The 26,241-nt window shown below is 37.8% G+C and overlaps 2 protein-coding genes across 2 annotated transcripts; both read left to right on the forward strand.

The window, feature by feature from the left end:
- Positions 1-1,357: 1,357 nt before the first annotated feature.
- Positions 1,358-15,038, forward strand: LOC117289200 (extensin-like). Its single transcript, XM_033770210.1, has 5 exons — positions 1,358-1,498; positions 8,752-8,928; positions 11,848-12,025; positions 12,256-12,454; positions 12,912-15,038. The coding sequence occupies exons 2-5, from the start codon at positions 8,909-8,911 to the stop codon at positions 13,175-13,177; spliced, it is 663 nt and encodes a 220-aa protein (XP_033626101.1). The 5' UTR covers positions 1,358-1,498; positions 8,752-8,908; the 3' UTR covers positions 13,178-15,038.
- A 3,470-nt stretch (positions 15,039-18,508) lies between these two features.
- On the forward strand, positions 18,509-25,935 carry LOC117289628 (polyadenylate-binding protein 2-like). The gene is made up of 7 exons (XM_033770834.1): positions 18,509-18,595; positions 18,747-18,884; positions 20,907-21,089; positions 21,194-21,300; positions 21,836-21,923; positions 22,540-22,688; positions 25,505-25,935. Exons 2-7 carry the CDS (start codon positions 18,747-18,749, stop codon positions 25,539-25,541), a joined length of 702 nt encoding a protein of 233 aa, XP_033626725.1. The 5' UTR covers positions 18,509-18,595; the 3' UTR covers positions 25,542-25,935.
- Positions 25,936-26,241: the final 306 nt, after the last annotated feature.

Here is a 26,241-nt window from a genome sequence, read left to right on the forward strand (position 1 = left end):
TAGTTAACCATTGTGCACACTCGAACTTGCTCCCAGTTATGCTGACCGATACATCACAATGGTTCATCATGCTTAGAGCATAAAATATTACTTGACAAATTTCTTTGCTGAGCAAACAGTGAGTGGAGCACCAGTCACAACAATGTAAACTCAATGCAATTTTGGCTGGTACGCTGTTTCTGTAAAGATATTTTTTGTGTGCTTTGGGCGTTATGAAATTAGGACCTGTGCATGCATGAAGAGATGCGTGCAGTAACTGGATCAGAGCATATAATGCGCATTATTTTTGACTGCGCGAGGGCGCTATAAATAGTATTTTTATCACCTCCTGGGGTATACTCGATTCGCCCTGCACTGATTAATAGGCGTTCTGTCACTTTTGTTGCCCTGTAGTTTCAATTTGCTTTAGAGGTGGATTATAACGGCTCCTTTAAAAGAGTTATTTTCCATGATGGATTAGATGTCTGTGGTGGTAATGTGTTCAAATCTTTAATAATTGTTATGGGTTTGAATGAATATACCCCCGGAAGTGATTGAGCGCGCCCTCACGCGGTCAAAAATATGACCCATTCCTTGTATAGTTACAAGCCTGCTATGACCATGACGACACCGGTCCCCCTTTACTTGAGGTTTTTTGGTTCAAACTGGATTTTTTTTCCAAGGAGGACTAATTTTTGAGAATACTATAATTGTTTGTATGGCATATTTGTTATGTTCGGTTAGCTGTAAAATAAATTTGGCCGCTTGTTTGCTGGCAGACTCCTACCTATTACATTTAGTGTATCTCTGTGTGTTGCATGCTGTTCATTTAATTCAATTTAATTTACAGTAATCTTACACACGGGGCCATAAGAAGCAGTGCAGGAACGGCGGCACCATCAATCAATTTGGCCGAAATTTAAAAAGCATTAATCTAAAAAAAAGATGGAAAAGATTCAAGATGGGAAAAGAAAAAGGAATTAACAATTAAGTAACAAAATAAATTGACAAAACACGGACACAACACAAAGGGCTGGATAGCTCAGTTGGTAGAGCACCGGAAAGCTTTTTGTTGTTTATTGATAAGCCCTGGTAAACTGTTTACGAATTACATAATTAGCCAACTCATTTTTCATTGTAAGGAAATATTTCCTTTAAAAGAGTCCCGTTTGTTTGTTTGTTTAGTCGACTCTTACTAGTGACGTCATGTCCAGATGTCCTACGTCACACCCGTGGTCGCTATAGTTCTCTGAAACGGCTCCCTGTCAAAACCTTATTTACTATCGTTGTTTTGTGTGGGAACCAACTTGGTTGCCATTGCCTTGTGTGCATCATTTACACACATGACATAACAGAAAGGTCGAGTAGTCTTCTGAATGGACTTATACTGTTATTTTGGACGAAACGTACACCGCTCATACATTCAGTGTGGGCACGACAGAAGGAAGTAACGTTGGATGTCACGATTTGTGGTGGTATTTTTGACATTTTCATTTTCGAGAATGTTGTAAATTAAAAGGTAAGATTGAATATGACTATACTTAAACTACTTAACTACTCTATATCATTATCAGTTATTAAGTAAGTATATTCCCTGCTGAGTGGTTGTTAAAAAAACTTATGTTTCAGTTTTTATTTCTATTTGTTGTTAATGATTTTTCTGTTGTTTGTTGTGTTTATGATTTTCCCAAAAGTTCCCGTCCGTAGTAGTACCCATCGATACCCTCTGGCTCTGCTGAAAAAGTAAAACTAAAAAGCAATTAAAACTTGTTTGGTGCGTTTAACTTTAAAGGCAGTGGACACTATTGGTAATTACTCAAAATAATTATTAATAGCATAAAACCTTTCTTGGTGACGAGTAATGGGGAGAGGTTGATGGTATAAAACATTGTGAGAAACGGCACCCTCTGAAGTGCCATAGTTTTTTAGAAAGAAGTAATTTTCCACGAATTTGATTTCAATACCTCAGATTTAGAACTTGAGGTCTCGAAATCAACCATCTAAATGCACACAACTTCCTGTGACAAGGGGTATTTTTTTCTTTCACTAGTATTAGTATTATCTCGCAAGTTCGATGACCGATTGAGCTAAAATTTTCGCAGGCTTGTTATTTTATGCATATGTTGAGATACACCAACTGTTTCTGTGAAGGCTAGTCTTTGACAATTACCAATAGTGTCGTTTGTCTTTAACCAGATATCTTGCATGTCTGGTGATACAACCGTACTATAATATTATTAAGGGAATCAATGTGTGGTGAAGTGAAGAGGTTTTCAACTAGTAGTAGTGGTTTAATTAATCCCAACGAATGAGGCCTGGTTCTTGATAATTTTACCAAGATGAAGTCGAGGTAAATTATAAAGAACAAGGCGGTTTTAAACCACTACTAGTTGAAAACCGATTCAACACACTTTGATTCACATTCATAAATACCTTTTCGGTCAAAAACATCATCACTTTTTGGTCAAAAAGTAAAATAAATGAAAAAATTATAATTTTTAAATAATTTCTTTCAACACATCACCCCTCCAGCTATGAAATGGTAAAGCCCTCTGCCGCCCTCGCGTAAACAACTCTTTATAAGGGAATGCTGTGCGCGTCGCGCGTATCGCGTGATGTGGCACAACTGTTTCAGCCGTTGCTCTCGACCAATCGGAATGAAGAAACTGTCTGAAAAGAACAGGTGCAAGGTCGCGTGTCACGCCCATGAATTAACACTTTTTTACCGGGCATAAACAAAGGTTTATACACACCCACCACGTGATGCGCTCTCCACCAATAGGAATAGCGAAACTGAGGTGTTTATGAATATTATTTTTTGTTAGAGTTGTACATTGCCTTGTTCTTTTGTTGTGTAGTCTATAGTTTTTACATACTAAGTAATGACAATGTTTTTAACCATAATTTTTGTGTGTACTTTCTGTTTAATTCAGCACCTGCTGTACCACAAATTGACCTATTTTGGCTATTATGAAGAAGACAAATGTGTTTGGATAAAATCACATTTGAATTTGCACATGTTTTCAAATCAAAGTGCTGTTTCGGGGTCTGCTTACTATTTTGAATTTTGACTTTTTTGACAAAAATAAAGCTGACTACTTTTTTATATTCATACAGATCTGTTATCCCTGCAAACTGTTTAAATTCCACTCATTTAAAACTGTGGGTGAATAGATGTAATTACAACTATAGTGAAGTGTCTTGCTCAAGGACACAAGTGTCTGGTCTTGGCCCGGGTTGGAACCCACATCCTGATGGCTCAGCCACCAGGACTTGAATTTGATGCCCTTATTACCACATATTTGCACACTCAAATAACAAACGGCCTTGGAATAATTGATTTCTTAAAATAAAATAAAAAGTTGTTGATTTATTTTATTAAAAAAAACCAGTTTGTCCAAATGATACAAACCTCATTGAAATGCATTGTATTTGATAATGAAATTATTCTGCCACAGAACAGCTTCTTGACCCAGAGGTAAAACTAAAATTATAAAGAAAACTTTTTTGTTTAGGAGTTTTGTTGTCTCTGTTGTTGTTTTTTTGTAATGTCACAAGACCATAGAAGGTGAAAATGAAACCTGGGCTAACAAAAACGTTTTGTGACAATGCTAAGGTGAAGTTCATACAAGTGTGGAAGAACTGGACAAAAATACAAAAACTATCCAAAAAAGAAAGTGACAAAAGAGGCAAAACACATATAGGGAAAAGGTTCGTGGTACAATCACTCTATAGTACAATTACAGTGATAAAGCCTGACATAGTTAGAGCAGGGCTTTTTTATGTGGGGAGTGTAAAATGAGAGACTAGTGAAATGACAGAGTCTAGTCAGACAGGAGAGTAAACAACAGAGTGTACACACTGGTACATAATGAGTTGGCAGACATTTACAATGACTAAGCAAGGAAGCAGAGCTTGCAACTTAAAAAAGGCACTGTACACCTTTGATGATTTAGTACTCAAAATTTAAATAGCGTACAAACTTACTAGATACTTGGTAAGAGCAATGGAGAGGTTTCAATGAGAAACAGTTCCTTGCTCTTAAAGAACATTTCTTTGAGATCTTTGAGGTAGTTTCGCTCGTAAATATTTGAACCTGAGAAAGACTTCAGGCCTGACACACATGCCTGAAGCCTTTTTCAAGCATCTGAAAGCACAAACAAGGGTGTTTTTTCTTTCATTATTCTCTTGCAACTTTGATGACCAAAATTGAGCCAAACTTTTGTTATTTTATACATGTTGGGAACTTGGGATACGCCAAGTAAAATTACTGGTCTTTGATAGTTACAAAATGTTTCAAGTGTCTAACATATAAAACACCGAAGCATTCTGTCGAGTAAGGAATTAGGCCTGCAATTACACAGAAGCCATGCCTCTCGTTGCGCTGGTCTTAACCTTGGTGCCCCTTGGGAATTGTAAGGTTCTTGGCACTAATTTCATTTCACTGGATGCTTACCTGCACTTACTGCACCCTATAAATCATATGTTGTAAACAGTTAAGTAAGGACATCTTTGAACCATTCTAGGCACTGCTGGACATTGAATTCTGTGCAGAGTTTGATGTTTTTTAGTCCATGCAATGCAATATTACATTGTACCACTTAAGGTTCTGAGCCAGAAGCAGACATGCTTAAAACAGTTTTTCTGCCTAGCAAAAATACACAGGAAACCAGTTGCAAATAAATATTAATATGACCATGGTATGACATGGTTATTTGGCTGGTACAATTTTTCTGGTCAGCACACTTGTTTAAAGGAACACAATTCACATTGCCTTGGATCGGTCGAGTTGGTTTTTGAAAAGTGTTAGTAACCGTTTGTTATTAAATGCATGGTAAGAAAGATGTTGTAAAAGTAGAAAACAATGATCCACACAAACATGCCTCGAAACTACACGGTTTTCCTTTTACTTTGTTGACTTACACGGTCAGCCATTTATTAGAGTCAAATTGTTGACAAACGGTTACAAACGCTTTTTATAGACCAACTCGTCCAATCCAAGGCAACGTGTTCCTTTATAAGTATCATGCACATTTTTGTGCTTTAAAAGCAACTCTATCTTTTTATTCATTATTGATTTATTTATTTATATCATCTTTAATGATGGTAAACACTGGTGATGATTTGTTACCAGTTACATGTAGCTGCAAAACTCTTGTATACGCAATGAAGGTTGGAAATTGTGTATTATATTCAAAATAGCGGAACGCTCACATGCCTCTTTGGAGATTCCATTGTGTAGCGAGCAAAGTGCATGCAGTGCTTCATTTCCTCATTCATACAAAGAGGGACAGATGGTAGTGGAATTCACACTAAACGATTCATAATAATAATAAAAAGCATTAATAGCGCCTTATTAATGCAAGGCCTCAAAACTAACAATGTAAAGCAGATATAAAGCAATACAGTAAACCAATGAATTAGGGTATTTTTGGAGTACATAATTATTACCAGTTTTCACCCTTAGGACCAGTTGACTTGTCGTTTCACTAGTGAAATCAGCTTATTCAATTCTCCATTTCAAATTAAACATGATACTCTCCAAGACTAAAGCTTTTTTTTAAGGAGTACCCCATGAAAAACAAGCTAATATCCCATAGGGATAGCTAAGTGCTTATTTCAACAGACCATCCCATGATTAAAAAAAAACAAGAAAAAAAGAAAGGAAATCATATATACATGTATGCAGCCATAACCCTGGGTAGGGGCCCTGATCGGGTACTAACAGGTGGGCAAGCTGCACCTGAGGCTGCAAAAGGGGCAGGGTCGACCACGCCCTGAGGGTGCAATGCTACACACTGACACCCCAGCTACCCCAGTCAGCGGACCACTGTTAAGGGAGAGCGCTGACCAATCTATGACTCTACCCTTAAAGGATTTGGGTACTTTTTCAAAATGTCCATAGATTTACATTAAACTTACAGGGTTTGAATATAATGATAGTGGAAAGCTTCCCTTCAAATCTTACTTACTGAGGTGCTGTAGTTTTGGGGAAATGAGTAAAACAATGTCATGAAAATCCATTTGTAAATGATTAAAATAATCTTCATCTCATGAGACGAAAATTAGTTTCATGACATTGTTTTACTCATTTCCCAAAAACTACAGCACCTCAGCACGTAGTATTTTCAGGGAAGCTTTCTACTATCATTATCTTCAAACTGTGTAAGTTTAGTGTAAATCTGTGGACATTGTGTATTTTGTCCTACAAAAGTTACATAGACCCTTTAAAATGGGAAGGCTTCAAGCCAAGAGGATAACAATCTAATCAGTTTTCAAGTGGGTTAAATACTTCTCATCGTTAAAAACACACAAATGATAAAGTTAAGTCGCAACGTGGGGAATATTAGAATCTTATTTTTCCTAACCACTTTGGTTTACTGTAGAAGTATACACCCCCTTGAGAAGTATCTGCACGTTAGTACAGAAGTGCAGTCAGCTCTGAGAAATTTAATAGGAAAGTGGCCATAAGCACAAAGATGGCATCTGGCAATGCTATGTTACATAAATGTATAAAAAGAAAGGTCTTCTCTAGTGCGCTATGTCTGTCAAACCTTTTTTGACATTCTCGTTGCATCATGGGAACAAGATGAAAATGTCAGTTCCTCATCTTGTCGTCTGTCTGTGGAATAAACCTTTTTGGCGTTGTCAATGCATCATGGGAAATATTGGAAATGTCAGTTTCTTGTGCTGTCGCTTGTCTATGGAATAAACCTTTTTTAGCGTTCTCAATGCAACATGGCATATAATGGAATTGGACGGTAAGGTAGGCGTAGTGGTTTCTTTCCTCGCCTTTTGACCCTGGTTCGAATTCAGCCGCAGGCACTACCACCATGGGTTTGTGTTTTGGTCCCTACCTGACTGCGTGGGTTTTCCCCTGGAATAAATCGCTGGGGTTTTCCTCCCACATCTAAAACTGAAACTTCCGTCCTTGTCTTCTCTCTATTGGGTTCTTGGCTACATGTAGTTCGCTTTTCTCTCTGAGAGTTCTTGTTAGCTTCACAACCAGAATAAATGAAATTAAATGAAATGTCAATTGTCAATTCCTCATGCTGTCTTCTGCAAACTAAACCTTTTGACATTCTCAATGCTTCATGGGAAATGATGTAAATGTCAATTGTGAGTGACAAACACTGTGCTTTCGTGTCCAAAGTGTTTGGCGCAATTTTTTGTTACTTCTTGAAAAAAATTAAGTAATGGTTTACTTTAGATTCACAAGAACAATGAGAGGTTGATTTTTTGAAGAGAAATGAAAGTGGATCGCCTCATTATTTATGTCATTATGCCTCAATGACATTGCCATAGACCTTATCGCAAACACCAATGCACAAGCGCAGACTGTTGAATGAGGTGCATTGTGGGATAGATATGGATCACATTTGGATACCAGCTAGACCACAATGCACCTAATTCCAAGTTTTACGCGCGCGCCCCAGTATTTGCGAAAAGGTCTATGGCTAACAGCAATGCAAAATGAAAACTTGTTCACGTTTTCCTCAGTTTTTAACCAAATCAACCACTCTTCACTCTTTCTTCTTCCTGCACTAGGCAAAAAATCTGTGGACAAACCTGACTTCAACATTGCCTGAAAGCCTTTTTAATACAGAACCCGTTCGGTTTGTCATCTATTTGGAACATTTCCACCATTTTCCATGATGCATTTACAACAACAAAAAGGGGTTAATTGGTATTCTCCCCAGCCCAACTGGCTCTTGCTGCTAAATTCCACAGTAGGCTGCAGAGACTAAGTCCACAGTACACAAGCCATGGGGTTTCCACACAATGCAAGCTGTACAAACAGAAAAAATCATGCACAGTGCACACATGCACCCAAGGCTAGCAAGCCTAGAGGATTTGGTACATAATGGAAGTCGTTGGTACCAACATGAAAGAGAGTTATTAGATTAAAACACTTTTTTTAATGAAAATAAAGTCCCCCACCCCTAAAAAAAAAAGAAGTGAGATTGCTCTTCAAAGGGACTGTGTCATCACAATCTGATTATTATCTTCCATTGTTTTGTAAAGGCATCCCAGCCTACAAGCTTTACTTTAATGGGCCATGCCTCCATACAGTTTTCATTCTTGTAAAATCCCATTGCTTGTATTTGTTTATTGTGTTTGTATGGAAATAAATGTTGACTGATTTGATTTGATTTGAATCGAAGCTGGGCTGTAGCTGTGAAATATGAATTCTCACTTTAGCGCACAGTAACTGGGTGAGACTACACAGCCACAGATCTGGGCCCAACTTCATAGAGCTGCTTTTCAGTAAGCACATTCTGTGCTAAGCACATTCTGTGCTTACTGTAGAAGAAAAATTGCTAAGGTGTAAACAAATATTAGCAAGAAAATAAGGTGACTAGCTTGCGCATTCACCATAGATTTGCATTGTGTCAATGTCATTTTGAGCATTGAGCACCGGGATTCCGGGAAGTTAGTACGCCTTTTCACTTGCTTACACTAAGCAGCGCTATGAAATGGACATTGCACAGTAAGCACAAAGCAGCTTTAAGAGATTGGGCCCTGCTTTTATCAGGATGGCACATCCCCTTTAAAACCTAAAAAAAAAACTGTTTCGTGTAACCTTTAAAAAAATGGTATTATTACATCTGCAGTTAACCTGTGAGAACTATGTTCTTGGAAATGATAATATAATTTTCTCTGCACAGTTCAAGCCTTGTAGCATTAGCTGCTGCCTGCTTGGGTATCACATTGAATTCTTTGTAATTAGTTCTCAATCTTTTTTTTTTTCCCTCCGCTTTCTGCCTATAGCGTTTCCATCAACTTGCGAACGAGTACTGATTGATACAGATAGTGGAGCGGCATAAGTTTGTTTTCATACAGAAATTTGCTGAGTGTGAATGCTGACAACCAGGCAGGGATCGACACTGTCTATTTCTAAACATTGTTGCATTATTATTCTTCCATAATGGAGTACTATTTCTATGTGTGAGTATGAGATTACTTTATTTGATAATACAAATTATAACACTAACTAGTTCTTTATTTTGGTCGGCTGAAAGATGGTCATGTGGGGTTTGCTTATAAAGGCTAAGTGCGTGCGATTTACGTCACTGCTATATAATTGTTTACTTAAAACTGTTTAGTTATAAAACCATAAAAAGTTTCATTTCCTGTTTCATTGTTTCATATTTTAGACCGAGGTGTGTTATATGGACTGACATAATTCAGTCACAAGTGCATGTCTACATACGATCCCTCCCCCCTCCCCTGTGAGTGACCAGTTGAGGGACTTATTTCCTGTGGCCGAAGGTTGATGGAAGTTGGGTCCTATTTTTGTCACTCAAAGTCCCTCGGGACACATGGGGACACACTATTTATAGTTCTGGGCTTAATGTCTCCAGGAATTCAGGGCTGATAAAATTTTGGTTTTTACTCTCACCGATGTGTGTTAGCACTGTATACTCAGTACGTTCCCTGAGTCCTGTCAAAAATTATCACAGGCATATTTCTCTGTTAGGATTCAAACCCACGACTCTTGCAATTCTAGAGCAGTGTCATACCAATCAGACCAACAAGATTGCCCAGTAGCTAGAGGCAGTTCAAATCCTATGTTTTAGCAGCAGGTACTGCTGTATCACCCGTAGCAACAGCCACAGCCAATTCGGACAAGGCTTTAGTATAGGCCCATTTATGTTGTATAGCTTTAAATAGGTAGAGCATGTAAGATATTGATCTTCCATGTGGCATATTAAATGTACAGTTGAGAATTCCAAGAAAAGAACATTTATTTATGTAATTTTTAATCAATATCAGATGGGGCCAAGCTCTGCTAAATAAGTACTGTATAGTGCTTTCACAAGCAGTAATCCTATTTTAGTCTGTTTTCTGATTTTCTTGCCCATTGATTGTTCTGAAGGTTGTTATGAATTTCTATACCATGTACACACTTTACCTGTGTACATGGAGGCAGGGCCTTGTGCTCATCAAATATTCCTACATCAGCCCTGATACTTCACGACGGCAACGACGGCAATTGCCGTCGTTGCCCCTACCGATTGCCGCAATGCCCTTCAAAAAAACAATTTTTCACGGCAATGATTGCCGTGCCCTTTTCTCATCATTGCCGCCGTGCCCTTCGTCCCGAAAACAAATTATATTCAACGTTGTCAAAGTTCGAAAAAAAGCCAAAAAGTCCCGATGTCTGTGTAAATTTCACGCAACGAAATATACCCCAATTTCACGCACGTAAGGCACAACAGCAGATTTCAGGCCCGTTAGTCGTTGTTCTTTGCGTGCGACAAAAAAAATACTCGAAACATCGAACGCTAGAGGGCGTTTCGGAACAGAGCGATAGCGTGCGATTAAACGCCCTCTAGTGGTAAAATTACGCGAACCAACGCTAAACGCCTTGAGAAAAAGACTCGACGTGTCTTTGCATGCTGGGATAGTGGTTTTTCCCATGCTTGGTACATGTGATGTACCATCATGTACAGCATAGGCGTCGCGCACCGCATGCATTTATTCTGTCAACATCGTGTCAAAATGGAGCAGTTACGTGGGAATTTTAGCGTCTCTACGAAAAACTACACAACGTGCATGACCAATAGTAGTATTACATATGAACAAAAATTATTTATTGTGTATTGTAAGTAGTTGTTCTTTATTTTGTTGAATTAGATGAATGCTTTCTTTTTTTTCATTGGGTAACAGTTAGAAAATGGAAAAATTGGAAGAACTATTTTTTACAGGCAACTCGGAGGTTTTTTTTCAAACTGCCGTCGTGCCCTTCGCAACTTTTTATGATTGCCGTGATGCCCTTCCAAATTTTTGAAAATTGCCTTGGTGCCCTAAATTTTTACAAAAAGTCAAGGCAAAACTGCCGTGCCCCTTAAAAGCCGAAGTATCAAGGCTGCTACATTTTTTTCTCTCAAGGACTAAGCTTGGGCGATATCGATTTATTTTATTCACGATATATCGCCGACAATATATCGCGATATTCGATATAATCGCGATTAATGAAATTTGACATCATCAGTCTTCAAACTCCAAGTGAAAGTTGTAGAAGAGACAGTCATAGCTTAAGAGAGGTGTTCTAATGACCTATTCTTCTGGTTTTACTCCAAACCTATGGGGTGCAAGATGTCTCAGCTAGCAAATACATCGCGATATTTAATCGATATTGCGATATATCGCGATTATGGCGATTATCGCAATATATCGCGATATATCGATATTTCGATTAAAACCAAATCCATCCGATATCGAAATCATTTCCAAATTAATATGGCGATATTCGATAATATCGTGATATCGCCCAAGCTTATCAAGGACCAAGTGTCATGCTTGGATTCATCATGCATACTTTGTTGAGATCTAAATTTAGGTCTTAAATTTTACACTGGACCACATGGCCAGACACCAGTAGCTAATAGTGTTGGGCCAGAAAACTTTTGACTAGACAAGTCCGGCAGTCTTGTGTATTTTTAATTGAATGTTTATATGAAGATTTGATCTAATGAATTGATAAACCACTCAATTAAAAAAAACAGGTAAGCAGCCATTTTGTGCTTTTAGATTGTCCCATGTCAGAATTTCTATTTCATAAAGCTGTTTACTGTGAATTCTGTAAACAAGGGTAATTATTGCTAACACGCACATGAGTGATGTAATAATGCAAGTCCATGGTGAACATGAATGTGCGTCAAGATTTGTTCTCCCAACTTGAAAAATCATGGTGAAAGATGTTAATGCCATGGTGAAAGACGTTAATATTTCGCACATTTTTCAGCTACAGTAAGCACGAAAATTTACTTACCAGTAAATAGCTATTGGAATTGAGCCCTTTTCTTTAACCAAATTTCACCTTTGATATTGTCATAATGTTTAAATGGTTTTCCCTAACAGAATTCTCATCTTTGCCATCGTGTTGAAGCTGACCGTCTACCTGTGTTGGTATCAGGTTAGGCGGAGCTCGGCAACACGCCAAGTACGCATCATCTTGCCCGATGGTACCACTCAATGCGCTGTCATCACTGCTAGAGGGCGCTCTCAACAATCACATCGTTCAGGAGAAGAAAGACAGGTTAATATTTCTGAAACGTCTTCCAAAAGAATACATCTTTGTTTTCTAAATTTTAAAACATTTCTAGTTATTGACCATCTTGAAAAGTAAACCTTATTGGCAGATACATGCATAAAATATTTCAGGAAAAATTATCATCAGAACAAAATCTCAATTCCTATAAAATAGTAAAACCATTCTGAAATTAATTGAAATTAATTGAGTTTATTTTATTGTTTTCTTTCGAAAAGAATTTGCCTCAAGCCGACTTACTTTCCCCGTACGACAACCAAGGATTGGTGGAATCTGCCGTCCAGCCTCGCTACACAGACTACCAGAATCCACAGGGCCAATTTCAGGGACCCCCGCCGTACGCCAACCAGGAGTGGAAACTACCCAAGTATGAGGAGGTTGTGGGAATGCCGCCGCCATATGCCACAGAAGTGCCTGGTGAGTCGCTAGTCCACACAGGGCCTAAATGTATTAAGCCTGGGTGCTCCCATAATTCCACTCTATGAAGACAGCTCTAACAAGTGCCTTGAAGGTTACCAGTCATAACACCATCAGACAGTTACAGAATTTATCTTACATTATTTAGAAAATAGGGAGTAGCCAACATAGGACTAGATTACATCTCGGTTGATAGAGCACCGTTGTTAGTTCAAATCCTGTAAATTTGTCTTTGCTCAACCCATATCATTTCAAATTTCCCTTGTGGTTTATTTGATATCAGAAGGGAGTTATTTTAATGAGCCATTTTTCTAAAGAAAGCTGACGTGTACATCATTTTGCCCAGACTGTTTTATTTTTAAGATACTTTCTACATAGCATAGATAGAAATATTAAATTATTATGAAGATCGCTTTATTTCAATGTAGAAACTTTTTTTAAATATTTGTATTTACAGAAATGGCCAGTGCAGTGATGCCAGGCGACGCCAACCCTCCAACCAGCCAGAGTCAAGTCCAACCCATGGCACCTACCACAAATCCAGCACAAGTACCCGTCCCAGTACCCGCCTATTCCGGCCAGCAAATGCCCTACGATGCCCCCCCGTATTCACCACCTATGACGTCCGTCACACCGAGACTTCAACCTGGGATCAGCCCAAATAACGTCACAGATGGTCGTAGTGCACCTGCATATTTTCCAAGTCCAACTGGTCAGAGTTAGGTGCTTTTTTTGTTCCCTTTCTCTAACAGAATTATTTTTCTAAAAGATTTTGTTGTCCTCAAGGGAAGTCTTAGAAAAAGAAGAAAAAAGTACATCCTATTAATAATTTTGTCCTGTTTTTTATTGACGGCAGAATTTAACGTTTTAAACGACGGCAATACTTTCTCAAGACCAACTCTAAAGTTTTTATGAAATTTATATATGCAACTCACCAAAAAATTGGTTTTGTGATTTTTTAGTGTTTGAAAAACATAATAGGAGACAACCCAATAATGAAAACAAAACCAGTTTTTCTTGAATCATGCACGTTTTAAATGTTTACATGAATGATTAGGAAATGTTAAGACACATGTACAATGTCGATGAGTTTCTAGTTTGTATTGAAATTATTGAAATAGAATGCTGAGCTCAATCGTCCTCTGTGTCTGCTATGCAGGCTCTCTATGTCAGCTATGGACATGTTGTGCCAGTACCATGAGACATGCATGTATGGCAAAGCGAACCAGATAAACAAGGGGTGTGTCAAATATTGTTTCAGTCAGTGAACTTTACATCGTCAACTTCTTTCCTGGTCATGGTTGCCAAAACACCACTACTGCAAAACACGCCCCTGTTTTAAAGCTGAAATTTACCAAAAATGGCAGCACATACAGCTGATGCACACAGGTAACTACATAAATAGCTATCTAGTTATATTTCTTTGATTGAAGAGGAATTACATGGAGATAACAGGTGTGAGTTGCCAGATGAAAGGGATGAGTTATCTAAGCCTCTACTTTCTTCAATTAGAGCTTTTCCGCAATGATAGCCCTCTCTTGGTGAAGACTAGTCAGTCACTAGCAATATTTACTTCATTTTGCATTGTCATAGTTTTTGTATTCAGCGTTTAGTGAGCCATGGTGTTTATTTACCCCCGACACCTTGATACAAATGCAATAGCACTATCGTTTCAAAACATAGTCAAACATTTATTAAAATTACTGAAAATGTACTTTTAGCTTCTAGCTTCTTCCGATCCCACAAATGTCAGTTTTGTTGGACTCTCTTTGAAAAAAAGGTTTTGCGATGATATGTGCTAATTGTATAACTGATTTTAACAATTTTTTCCCCCCCATAAAAGCTCCCTTCCCACACCAACACCCAGTGGACACTGCTCCGTTTGGGTATCACTTTCCACATTCATGGTTGAATTTTGCAATTAATGAAAGCTTAATTAAATGTTTTGCTTAATGATCATTTGAGGGATGCTAGAATCCTGTGGAACCACTTTTTGGTCTCCAATTTTAAACAGAATTTTAAGGTTTAACGGAATGGAAACAGAGATCGAGTGTAATTCAGAAAGAAAGTGCTTAGGAAGCGTATGGCTGAGAAATTTTTAACGGGAATCAGCCATTGACAGTATATAAATCATATGATCTGCTAAGCGTGATTTAAGCATCTTGCTTAAGGACACATGTGTCATGACTTGGTTGTATGGGATGTTTGATTTTGTTGTTTTTATATTTTTAATCCTTTGTATTATTGCTTAATGCACTTTCTGTATATTCAATTATTTTAATGTATATAATTGTGTTTCATTTCACTTGGGTAAATAACTGGATGTTTTTAATTGGTTAATGAAAAGCAAATTCGAATTTCCAACCCTCTCTGATTTTTAAACAAAAAGTTCTTTTATTGCAAAAGTGGTTATTGTAGGTGGCTGTTGCGCTTTTGGTCGTTTAAATACAAGTGCTTTCTAACTTCACAAGTTAAATTGCAAAAAGAGAATGATGCCAATTGGTTTCCGAAGAGTTTTTTTCTTTTTCAATTCTCTATTTTACAATATTAACATTAAAGCCACTGGACACTATTGGTAATTGTCAAAGACCAGTCTTCTCACTTGCTGAATCTCAACCTATGCATAAAATAACAAACCTGTGGAAATTTGAGCTCAATCGGTCATCGAACTTGCGAGATAATAATGAAATAAAAAAAAACACCCTTGTCACATGGATTTGTGCGCTTCCAGATGCTTGATTTCGAGACTTCAAAATTCTAAATCTGAGGACTCGAAATCAAATTTGATGAAATTTACTTCTTTCTCGAAAACTATGTCACTTCAGAGGGACCCGTTTCTCACAATGTTTTAAACTATCATCTTCTCCCCATTACTCGATAACAAGTAAGATTTTGTGCTAATAACTTTTTGAGTAATTACCAATAGTGTCCACTGCCTTTAACCCTCCTACTGATACACCATTCAAAACCATTCGAAATTCACTAACGTTTACAACCCCATCGTTTTTGTACACACATGGCAGTACCATTTGAGCAGGGTTGCTGATAAGCTGTACTACCACTCAAAACAATTCAGCCATGGTTTTGAGCTTTGCATACACTGTACCTGTACTGTGTGCATTATCGTAGCTGAATGGTTTCAGATGGTCAGCAAGCTGTTTAACCAGTCCTGTAGTGTCTATGACATAGTCTGTGGTAACCTCTAGCCAAGGACAGACTGGTCACCCCACACCGCCTGGTATCACTCAGTCATGTCAAAGTGGGATCCTTGATGCACCACTAATAACAATCCTCATAGGATTATGTATGTACCAGCTGCACCACCATTCAAAACCATTTGGGGAACCAACTGTTTGCACAGCTATCATACCATTCAATACCATTCACTTGAATGGTTTCAAATGGTGTATCAACTTGTTAGAAAAAGGCACCAATTGTTTATAGGAGGGTTAAAACATGCATATCATGCAATCAAACTGAAAATTTGTCCAATTTCTTGGTCTTCAATCATCACTGATCTTGTATTATACAATTTATGCATTGTTACTTGATTTTTTATTTATTTTAGTAGCAACTAATCATGATTTGCAAAATGTGAGAATACCATGAGAGTTTTCAATTGGCTTTTACTTTAATTAAGCCCAGACTTCCTGCAATTTTGAATTAAAAAAAATAAAATTTTATGACACAAATCAGTAGAAAAACAACTGTCAACATTTGGGCTGTTCTCTACTCATGCAAAACATTCGCAGGTAAACAGAGCTGTGGAGGAAGTATAAAACAGGCTTTAGGGTGTTGGTCAAGCTGTCTTGTACGTTCAGAACTTGAATCATCTTCAAGTTTTCAAAATGTTGTCTTTGGAAAAAGTAAGACCTGTAAAAAGTATTTACCAGTAAAATTCCCAGTGATGAGCAAATTCCTTGACCTGGTTATTACATCGGTGCTGTAGCAACTGCTCATGCTTTTTCTTGTTTTTGGTGTTTTATTTCTCAACTTGTAAATATTGATTTATTGGACGCTTAAAGGTAGGGTCATAAATTGTTTTGTCAAAACATAATGCTGGTTTGAGGCCAAATTATCCATGGACATATAAAAAAGTCACCTGTGAAATTTTGGAGATTACTGAAGTTACGATCCTACCTTTAAACAAAAGGAAGCTTATTATATTATGATGTTGACACCTTTTGTCTTTCTAATTAGTTATTCTAGTAAGTTGGATCTGTTGAAGGTTGTAATTAATAACAATATTGATTTGACAAGTATGGTAAGGTATGCAATAAACATTTTTATAGTTTCCTCATTATTTACTCATTTGCAAACCCAAAGTGTAGATGGTGGAAGTGTGCTCTCGTGGTAAAGCTGCCCCTTTCTGATTCAGTGCCTCAACTAACTTCTTACTGCAGAACTGTATTGTATTGTATTGTGTGTACAGTTGGTTCTCTGCAAAGAATCTAAGCAAATCGAGTACATGTTGTTTCAGATGGAAATAATTCACCAGTGTTTTGTTTGATGGTTTGAACTTTGTATTTAAATCAATTGGCATTTGGCTTCCATAAGTTGAGCCACAAGTGATCCATGAAGTTAAGAACTTGATGTACTGATATTCAGTGAGAGTGCCTCGCGTTGTAGCACCATACATGGGGTGCGTCTGAAGGACAGCCTTTATGCTTCAACACACTTCAGACCTGGGGTGGATTTCACCAAGAGTTAACCCTAGTCTTATCTCCTGTTAGGACTAGCCTTAAGTTTTCATTTTCTCCTGAAATAGTCAAAGCTAAGACTATGTCCTAACTCTTTGTGAAATTGTCACCTGTCGTTGATTTTACCGAACTCTTCCAAAACTTGGGATTAATCTTAGGACTTAGGATGAGTTAAGTTCCTTATCCAAAGACGCGTAGGACGCATTGAACCCATCCAAAGTTAGGAAGGGTTACTCGTTCTAAAGCCTGGTTCATACTTCCTGCGAATGCGATACGAACGTCGACGTCACAAATTCGCGACGAAAAAATTTGCAGCAGTTCAACTCTGCTCAACTCACTTATGAATATCGCTGCGAAAGGAGGGTTGTGACGTCAAATTCACGTCAAGTTCGCTTCGCATTCGCAGGAAGTATGAACCGGGCTTAACTCGAGATCAATCCTAGCGTTTTACGAAATCGGCTGCTTGGCCCACAATTTCATAGAGCTGATAATATTGTCTGCCAATGTGAAAAGGTATTTTGGCTGATAACATTATTCTGGTAAGCACAATGTGGTTGTATCTCAGCTACTTTTTGCGCTTGAGCAGCTCTATGAAATTGGGCCCTGGCATGTAGGCCTACACGTTTTATATCTTATTGTAGAGGAGGCCAGAGGAGGCCTGCTTGGTTTAGGAATCTTCCTAACCGTAGTACACAGATATGTTCGCTGAAACCCAGACTTTTTTATGTAATATCACAAAATTATCTCTCTTATAAAAAGTATATAATTATATAAATAAATAAAATCAAGTGAAAATGGAAAAATGATGTCATTATGCTTTGTGTTTCTTTTATGATCTGACTTGTATGACTTAATACATTTAAAGCTGCAGATGTTGGATAAAGTATAGAAGTATTGTACAAAACGTAGTGTTTTGTTATTTGTGTGACTGTGATTAAAGCCCTGCCCTGACTACGGAAACTCAGTTAGGAATTAAAAGACCAATCTACATGCATGAAAAGTGGGATTCGAACCAGGGTTGGTTAACAGTGTGAAAATCTGACCGGTCCAATGGGATTCGAACCTTAGTGAAATCGGCCCCAGGGTCCCCAGAGTGAAAATATGACAACTTGGAGGCTAGTATTTGAACAGGTTTGGAGACTAGGTGACAATCATTATTCACAATCAAATTCAAGTGGTCTGATTTCTCGATGTGTTCGAGCTTAGATTTACCATGTTTTGGTTTTACAAGTTGGTAATGTGGTTCATTGTAGGGGAAAAACTGTCGACGCAGTTTACAGCTTTTTTTTTTTAGCACGGGCCCGGGGGGTCGTGACGATCATTTAAAGATAATAGCGCCCTCTATTGAGCTTGTCAACAATGCAGATTTATATACTTAGAATAGACGGGCGATAGGAATAGTTCACCTGTTTTCAATCAAGTAGCATCATACAAATTTAAGGTGAGTTTGCCACAATTTAAGCATTTTGATTAAATTGAGAAATCGAAGATTTTATCAAGAAAAAATTAGGTCCTATAAAGCCATTGAAAATGCAAAACTAAACGAATACATTTTAGGTATTTTATGGTATTGTCTGTTTTTAAATTTAAAGATGGCGGACTTGGAAGATTCGTTTCTTGACGACCAAGCAGAAGATGCTCTGCTTGCAGGCGGTGATGATGATCACGATACTTCTACAGGACTCGTTCTGCAATCCCCAGGTGCAGATGATACTGGAGTAGAAGATGCGGTAAGTATTTTGTTGGTTAGACAATCACTGAATCATTATTATTTAATAATTCACAAATCACTTACTTACACTTCAAGTAGGCTACACTTTCCCAGTAATGAGTAACTGGTCGGTTGTGGTTCCTAGCTGTTTTTGAGCAACTCTAGTCTAAATAAACTTAAAAAGTCTACAGACTCTTTTTCCTTAAATCTAATCTAAAATCAAAAATCAAAATAAATGAATTGAAAGTCAAGAAACCAGCGGTCGATTGACCAAACTCTTCCTAATTTATGATTAATCTTAGGACTTAGGACGGGTTCAGGTTAGTAAGTATCCAAATAAGTAGGAGGCATTGAATTGAATTGAACCCATCCTATAGTTAGGTCAGGACAGGTAACTCGTGTTAGGCGTTTCGTGAGATTGGCTGCTGGCCACAGAGCAGAGTAGATAGCTGACCTCTGTTTACCCCTGGTCTTCCCATTGACTTAACCCTTTCAATACCACATTGTTTATTGCAAGCGCCCAACCGGATACCGCATTGTTGACAAAGGTCACAACGCTGTGTACCGTATTTTTTCACACTAAAAAAAATATAACGCAATTTGCAGTGTGTACTGTTTTCAATCTTGATTTTCTGTGGAAAGACATTATTTTTTTGAAAAACTTTGTGCATGCAATTTGTAGCATATGAAATGACCTTTCCTACGATGTCAAATTTGTATATATTATCTTAATTTTGTTTGCAAGATTTCTGGCTGAAAAAAAATACTTCTATTTTTATTCGGGATTTCTGTCTCAAGAAAAACAACAAGATTTTCAACCTATTTTTCCTCAAGAAAAGTTTGTAAAAACTTCTCAGAAAATATAACCGTTTTTATTATAGGCTTCTATTTCCATTTGTACCATAATCGGAACCTATTTTGCTGAAAAATCTTATCTGTTTTGAAAGTGTTCAGCTACCACGGTCACTTCGACCAGCACGAGTGGGTCCAGGCCCGCCCGCCATGCACGCCCAAGCCCACGGCGTTGAACGGGTGACGTGCTCGGTCCAGTTAGCTACCGTTGGTAATAGTCCGGTTTTGTCATCATCTGACTGCATGTCTGGCAACGAAATACCACGATTTGATGCCAAATGTTCACTAGATACTTTGATAGAACTTCCCAAGTCTTTTTATAGAGTCACTATAGGCAAACATATAAGCCAAAACCTTCGTGCAATGAGGAGACATGATGGTGATTTTTGTCCAAAAAAAACGGAGGCGTGAAATCTTCAAACATACTTTTCTCGGAAAATCATAATGGCGACCCCCTATACAACACATACCATTGCAATGTTTGGTAAACAAGCAACCCGTCTATATAAAACCTAACAACAGAGGGCGCCAAACAAAATAAATACAATCTCTCAAAGGCAATGCTTTTTTCTGTCGAGTTTTCTCGACATTGGGACGGAGCGACTACACAACGCACAGTCGAGTTTTCTCGACAATGGTAAGGAAGCGCTTGCATTGCGCGGTCGAGTAAACTCGACAATGGTATTGAAAGGGTTAAAGATTTTCCAATGGAAGTACCCTTTGGACGTTGCCCTTTCATTTCAATGAAATTTCAGGCCTGAGAATATAAAAGAAACTATCGGAAAACTTTCTGTATCTTTCCAGCACTTTTACACTTATTTTTACCCAAAAAGCAAAGGTGCGGGTTTGGAAGGATCATCTCATTTGAGTTAATTGAGTAGTATTTTATTTCCAAACTATCCATTTTGTTATAACAACGATAACAAACTTATAGTGTTACTTCAATATAACTCTATGATAAATTAAATGTATTTAAAATAGTTACTCCCAGGATCAGGATCACTTTGAATATTGATTAGTAGTGTGTCGGTTAAAAAGTTTCCTGTTGAGAAAAAAGCAAAAAACTATAATTTTAATCTACTAGTCTACACTAAAACTACTTATTTCTCATGGCTTCAAGAATTGCATCTCATAATGATAAAGAACACTATATAAAATGGCATTGATGTTTTCCTCTCTTTATTTTCAGGAACTTGAAGAAATCAAAGCTAGGGTGCGTGAGATGGAGGAGGAGGCAGAGAAACTGAAGGAGATGCAGAATGAAGTTGAGAAGCAGATGAACATGAGCTCACCACCACCCCCAGGGTCCGTCGTACCGCTGTCTCTGGAAGACAAACAAGAAGTTGATAATCGCTCCGTCTACGTTGGAAATGTAAGAATAGAATGTAATTTGTAATTGTTTACATTAACAAAAAGCCTGTAAAAGTGCTTCATCAACTAAAATTGTAACATGACCTGCATTTACTACCCCTGTAGGTTGATTATTCAACAACGGCTGAAGAACTAGAAGCGCACTTCCACGGTTGCGGCCTCATCAACCGAGTTACTATCCTTTGCGATAAATTCACGGGTCACCCTAAGGGGTAAGTGGTTGGTTTAGGAAATCATAACTTTTCCTTTAAAAAAAATATTGATAAATTCTGCTGAACATGTAGTTGACAGTCGGTCATCAAAATTGAGTCCAGAAAAAAAACTTCAACTCAAGAGGAGTTAATTTTATAGCTCTAGTTTAAGCAGAATATAGTGGTTAACCATTTTCTTTTAAGCACAAATAAGCAGGACATCGGTTAAAGATGGTACACTTGACGTGGTATTGTGGTTGGTTCCTTATTTTGGTGAGAATCATTTTTTGTTTATAGCTCTTTTGTGTGATAAAAGCAAATTTCATCTTAGAGAGGGCAAGTCCATTTTGTTTTGCAAGGGGCACTTCTATTGGAAGGTCTTAAAGTCTATGAGAAACTTTTGAAGGGCACAAATGTCAAGACCGGGGGCAACAGAGACCATGGTCTCTGTGGCCTCCATGTAATTCCAGGCCTGTAAAAGTGCTTCATACAAAATCTCGATCCCTTGCAACCCTGCCAGGAAATAACTATGTGATTTTTCTTTTCTGCGTTGCAGGTTTGCTTATGTGGAGTTCTCTGATAAGGATATGTTACAGCCTGCTTTAGCTCTGGACGACTCACTTTTTAAAGGAAGACAGATTAAGGTGAGACAAAAGTTTGAAACATTCTTCTGGACCTTCAGCTACCTTTTGTGTGTACTGCTAATGTTACTGTAAAGTTAGTGTGTTGTTCTTAAGGCTGTGGCTCATGCTTTGGCTGTGGCTCCAGCTTGGACTCTGGCTTGGAGCAAGTTTTGGAGCAATGTGCTGCTTTTTGGATATCACTTCAACATCAAACTGTGCTGGAGCCTGGACAGAGGTTTTGGGAAAAGCCCCTAGAGTCCAAATTTGCATTGCATTCTAGTCCACAAAAAAACAACATTCCTATTCAGCCACTTTGCAAACTCAAGCTCAGCAGAAATCAGCCAAATTGGGTTCCATGTAGTTCATATGGTCACAATCGGTGCCCCTATAATTTGTGACTTAGCTGTGAGTTTGGTAAGCAGTATTTTCTCTTCTGCTTTATGAGATTGGCCCATTGTCCCAGTGAAGTATTAACAGCAGGTACCATGTAAACACTTGCCATGCTCATAAATGATCCAACATTTGTGAAATCTTATACTAGTTTTCTTTTCTATTGCTGAAAGAGTCATACAATTAAAACAGTTTGTTATATCCAATGCCACACATCTAAAGAATTCTGTTGTCAACATGTTTATAGGTGTCTTTAAAACGAACCAACCGGCCAGGCATCTCAACCACAGACAGACCTGGACGTGGAGGGCGATTCCGAGGTGGCACTAGATCCTACCGTGGTGCATACAGTCCCTATGCAAATGCCTACTCTGGCTACAGGCCAAGAAGATATAGGTAAGATCTCCTGAAGGTCAAATTTTTGATTGAAATCAGAATTTAACTTAAAATGAGTAGTTATGGAGGCAATTGAAAAAATAGTGAGAAATAACCAGTTCTGTGAGAGGAACTTGAAGTTGTTGCTACATATTTGTGAAATAATAAGATTATAAGGCATGCACGTGCTGTTGGATCGACCTCTACTAGCATTGTCCGACTAGACGGCCTGACGATGATGAGGATGATGAAGGTGGCTGTATGTTTTGGTTACACGTCCAAACAGTGAAGTTTTAGAGTGTATTTGGTATAAATATTAGCTAAAAACTGATGTCAGATCAATTTAGTTGTAACGAAATTGGGTAGGAAACCAACATGTAGGCCTCCAATTATAATGGCTTCATGGAATTCTTTCCATCATACTTATTAGGGCCTAATACTAATCCTAATCCTAATCCTAATCCAAAACCAGGCCTGGAATTACACAATAGCCATGAAGGCCATGAGATGACCTCGGTTGCCCCTGGTCAACTTGGCCTTGGTGCCCCTTCAAAAGTTTCCCGTAGACTTTCAGATTTTCCATTACAAAATTGGAGTGGCCTTGCCCTCTCAAAGATAAAATTCCAGGCCTGTTAAACTCCTCTAATTTCAACCGTATTTGTTTGATTCTGTTGGACTGCACTGGTAAACTAAATAATAAGGCCCCATAAATCATGGCACCATAATCAGAGTCTTAACAGTTTGATGTCAGACTTTGATGAGGGACAGATTCATATAGATTCAAGTTAAAAATCATTTAGCTTATTTGTCTCTTCCGGTAATCTTACTTGTAAAATATGAGGCAACACAAAAGCTGTTTATTGGTGGGGGTTAGCATAGTGCACTGGGTAACACGGTTTTAATATTTAAATTTTATGTGTGTTTAAATGTGATGTCCTGTTACTTTTAATCCGAATTTCTTGTTCTTTTGCACCAACGAGAAAATAAAAAGAGAATAAAAAAAAATAACAATATATAAAAAAAATCAGAATAAAAAAAAAAGTAAAAAAAGAAAAAAGAAAAAAAAAGAAAAAGAGAAGAAAAGAAAAAATAAGCAAACTGTAGGTTGGGACTGGGAAAGGTGTCTTCATGGATTGGTGCAGGCTTGGTTTAATCCAGGATGGTAAGTAACTGATCCTCATCTTCTGGTGTGATCAAAAGCAAGAGAAGGGTGGACAAATATATTTTAGTCTTTGAGAAAGACTCAGCTAGGGTCAAACTGTCAAGTGTCAACAATTTTTTTTACAAATAACTATTTATTTACAAAATATTTCTGTTTGAAACGTTTTTTATTTGTTTTTATTATTTTTTATAGAAAATTGATATAAATACCTTTTACAAAAAAAGTGATTATCTGTAAAATTAAGTTTAAAATGATTCATTTTATTGGATACAGCAGGGTACTCCATAGAATTGTTAAAAACTTGGTGGCTTTCTGGACCCAAATTTTGAAAGCTTGGTGTTTATTTTTGGTTTTAAAAGACCCGCTGTGCAATCTGGGCATTCTAAACAATTTTATCTTTAATATTTTTGTGAATTTGATCTGAAAAGGTAAGAAAAAGGCAAAGTTAAATATCCATCTGGATATGCTGGTTTGTAGGCTGTTGCCAAAGATTATGCAATTTGCAGTATTCTGTCTTTTAAAAGTAGAAATTTGGTATGTAATGTAGGTCTTGTCGAAACCAGGGACCTGTGCTGTGGACCAGGCAAGATTTTCTATGAACAACATTGTTATAAAATGCATATGACTGGAAAGATGTTTCAAGTAGATTATAATATCTCAAAAATGCCCGGTTTTCCTCACATGTCATGAGCCAACACGGCCTGTGTTAGTTCGCAAAATAAAAAGAAAACCACGAAATAGGCGTTTTTGTGTCAATGAATATATTCTACTTTTAAAATACTTTCTAACTATTTATATGCATTTCATAATGAATAGTTTTAAACACTTGTCATAGACCAACTGGCCCGATCTAAGGCAACGTGGCCCTTTAAGCTCTGATGATGCAGGTTGTGTATGTATTGAAGCACCAGGGCCTGTCGCATTAGTCCACCTGTTTACTGAAGACGATCAGAGCATACTGAAAATTTGAGTTACATCACCGGTTCTTTTCAAAACCACCACAACTCATAGAAAAAAACATTGTACAGGATGTTACCAAAAACCTTTTAAGATTGTGTCTCCAACATGCAATGTTTAGTGTTTTCATATTTATGTATCCTCGCTTAGCATCATGTGTTACTTGACCTCAAAATTTATTGGAAAAGGTGAGATGTTTAACCAGGCTTTTCTCAAAATCTCCTTACGACATTTTCAAATTTTCTTGAAATGGAAAAATAAGCTGTAGTTTTGTATTACTCGTGATGCACAGAGTCTGTAAACCTCCCACATTGTGATGCATTCTGTGTGACTAAGAGAGGTTTGCGGTAACACCATGTGAATATCTCTTTTGAGTAATGTTGGTTCTGAAAAGAACTGGTGGTTAGCGACTCAACAATTTGATCAGTGTGCTGTGATCCGGAGTCGTTAGCCACCGGTTCTTTTCAGAGCCCACACACTACTCAAAAGAGATTTTCACATGGTGTAACTTCAAACCTCTCTTAGTTATACCTCCACCATGCAGTCTCAAATCCTACGCACTCTGTGTGGTTCTTGGTCTATCTAGCAGGGGGAACAGGAGTGAGTTTGAAAGTGGTCAAAATTAACCTGTGTTACGTTATTGGTGCAAATAGGTACGGGTCCTACTAAAAACCACAATCTAACTAACACACTTCTTAATCTCTCTTTCTTTTCACAGACCGAGACGCTACACCACCAGGTATTCCCCTTACTGAGAAAAAAAAATATATTGTACGTATGTTTGTGGCTTTTATCAAAGTCTTCAATAGTGAATGAAATGTTGTGAGCATGCCATTAACTTCTTTGTCAACGGAACCGTTTCTAAAAAAACATAAAAATATTCACACAAAAATGCTGCGGAAAATTGCTTCTTGTGGTCTAAGCCAGCTTGTTAGACAACAGAATGTTAAGGTATGTGACCAGCATATTCTCAGAATGTGCAACCTCTGTTCCGGGAAATCTGTTATTTCTTTAAATAATTTACTGTTGAGACGTTGTACAGGTGTTCAAAAAACTTCAAGACCACACCTTGCTTTTTTTTGGTGGGTGAATTAATTTGGGTTTTTACCCATACACCGATGTGTTTAAGCACTGTATACTCGGTACTTTCAGGAGTCCTGTGAAAAAAAATATCAGTCATATCTGTGGTGGGATTCGAACCCACGACCCTTGCAATTCTAGAGCAGTGTCTTACCAACTAGACTAACGAGATTGCCGGTCATCTATTAGAGGCAGTTCAATTCCTATGTTTTGGCAGCGGGTACCGCAACGATATAAGGGATGTTGTTTCATTTGGTGGGTTCGTACCCCCCCCCCCTCCCCCCCCCCATCGTCTTGTTGTGGTTGTGAGCTTAGAATGGCTTCTTGGTGATTGGATTGTTTTGGAGCAACTACTCTTGAAGGTGAAGGTAAAAT

The sequence above is a fragment of the Asterias rubens genome, chromosome 4 (assembly GCF_902459465.1).
Source record: "Asterias rubens chromosome 4, eAstRub1.3, whole genome shotgun sequence".
Lineage (NCBI taxonomy): Eukaryota > Metazoa > Echinodermata > Asteroidea > Forcipulatida > Asteriidae > Asterias > Asterias rubens.

Bases quoted from the DNA above. Each gene is read 5' to 3' on its own strand.
- LOC117289200 (XM_033770210.1), top strand. From the start codon at position 8,909: ATGGAGTACTATTTCTATGT. The intron at 8,929-11,847 runs GTGAGTATGAGA...TTTCCCTAACAG, and splicing joins ATGGAGTACTATTTCTATGT to AATTCTCATCTTTGCCATCG. The intron at 12,026-12,255 runs GTTAATATTTCT...TCTTTCGAAAAG, and splicing joins GTTCAGGAGAAGAAAGACAG to AATTTGCCTCAAGCCGACTT.
- LOC117289628 (XM_033770834.1), top strand. From the start codon at position 18,747: ATGGCGGACTTGGAAGATTCGTTTCTTGACGACCAAGCAGAAGATGCT. The intron at 21,090-21,193 runs GTAAGAATAGAA...CTACCCCTGTAG, and splicing joins GCTCCGTCTACGTTGGAAAT to GTTGATTATTCAACAACGGC. The intron at 21,924-22,539 runs GTGAGACAAAAG...ACATGTTTATAG, and splicing joins TTAAAGGAAGACAGATTAAG to GTGTCTTTAAAACGAACCAA.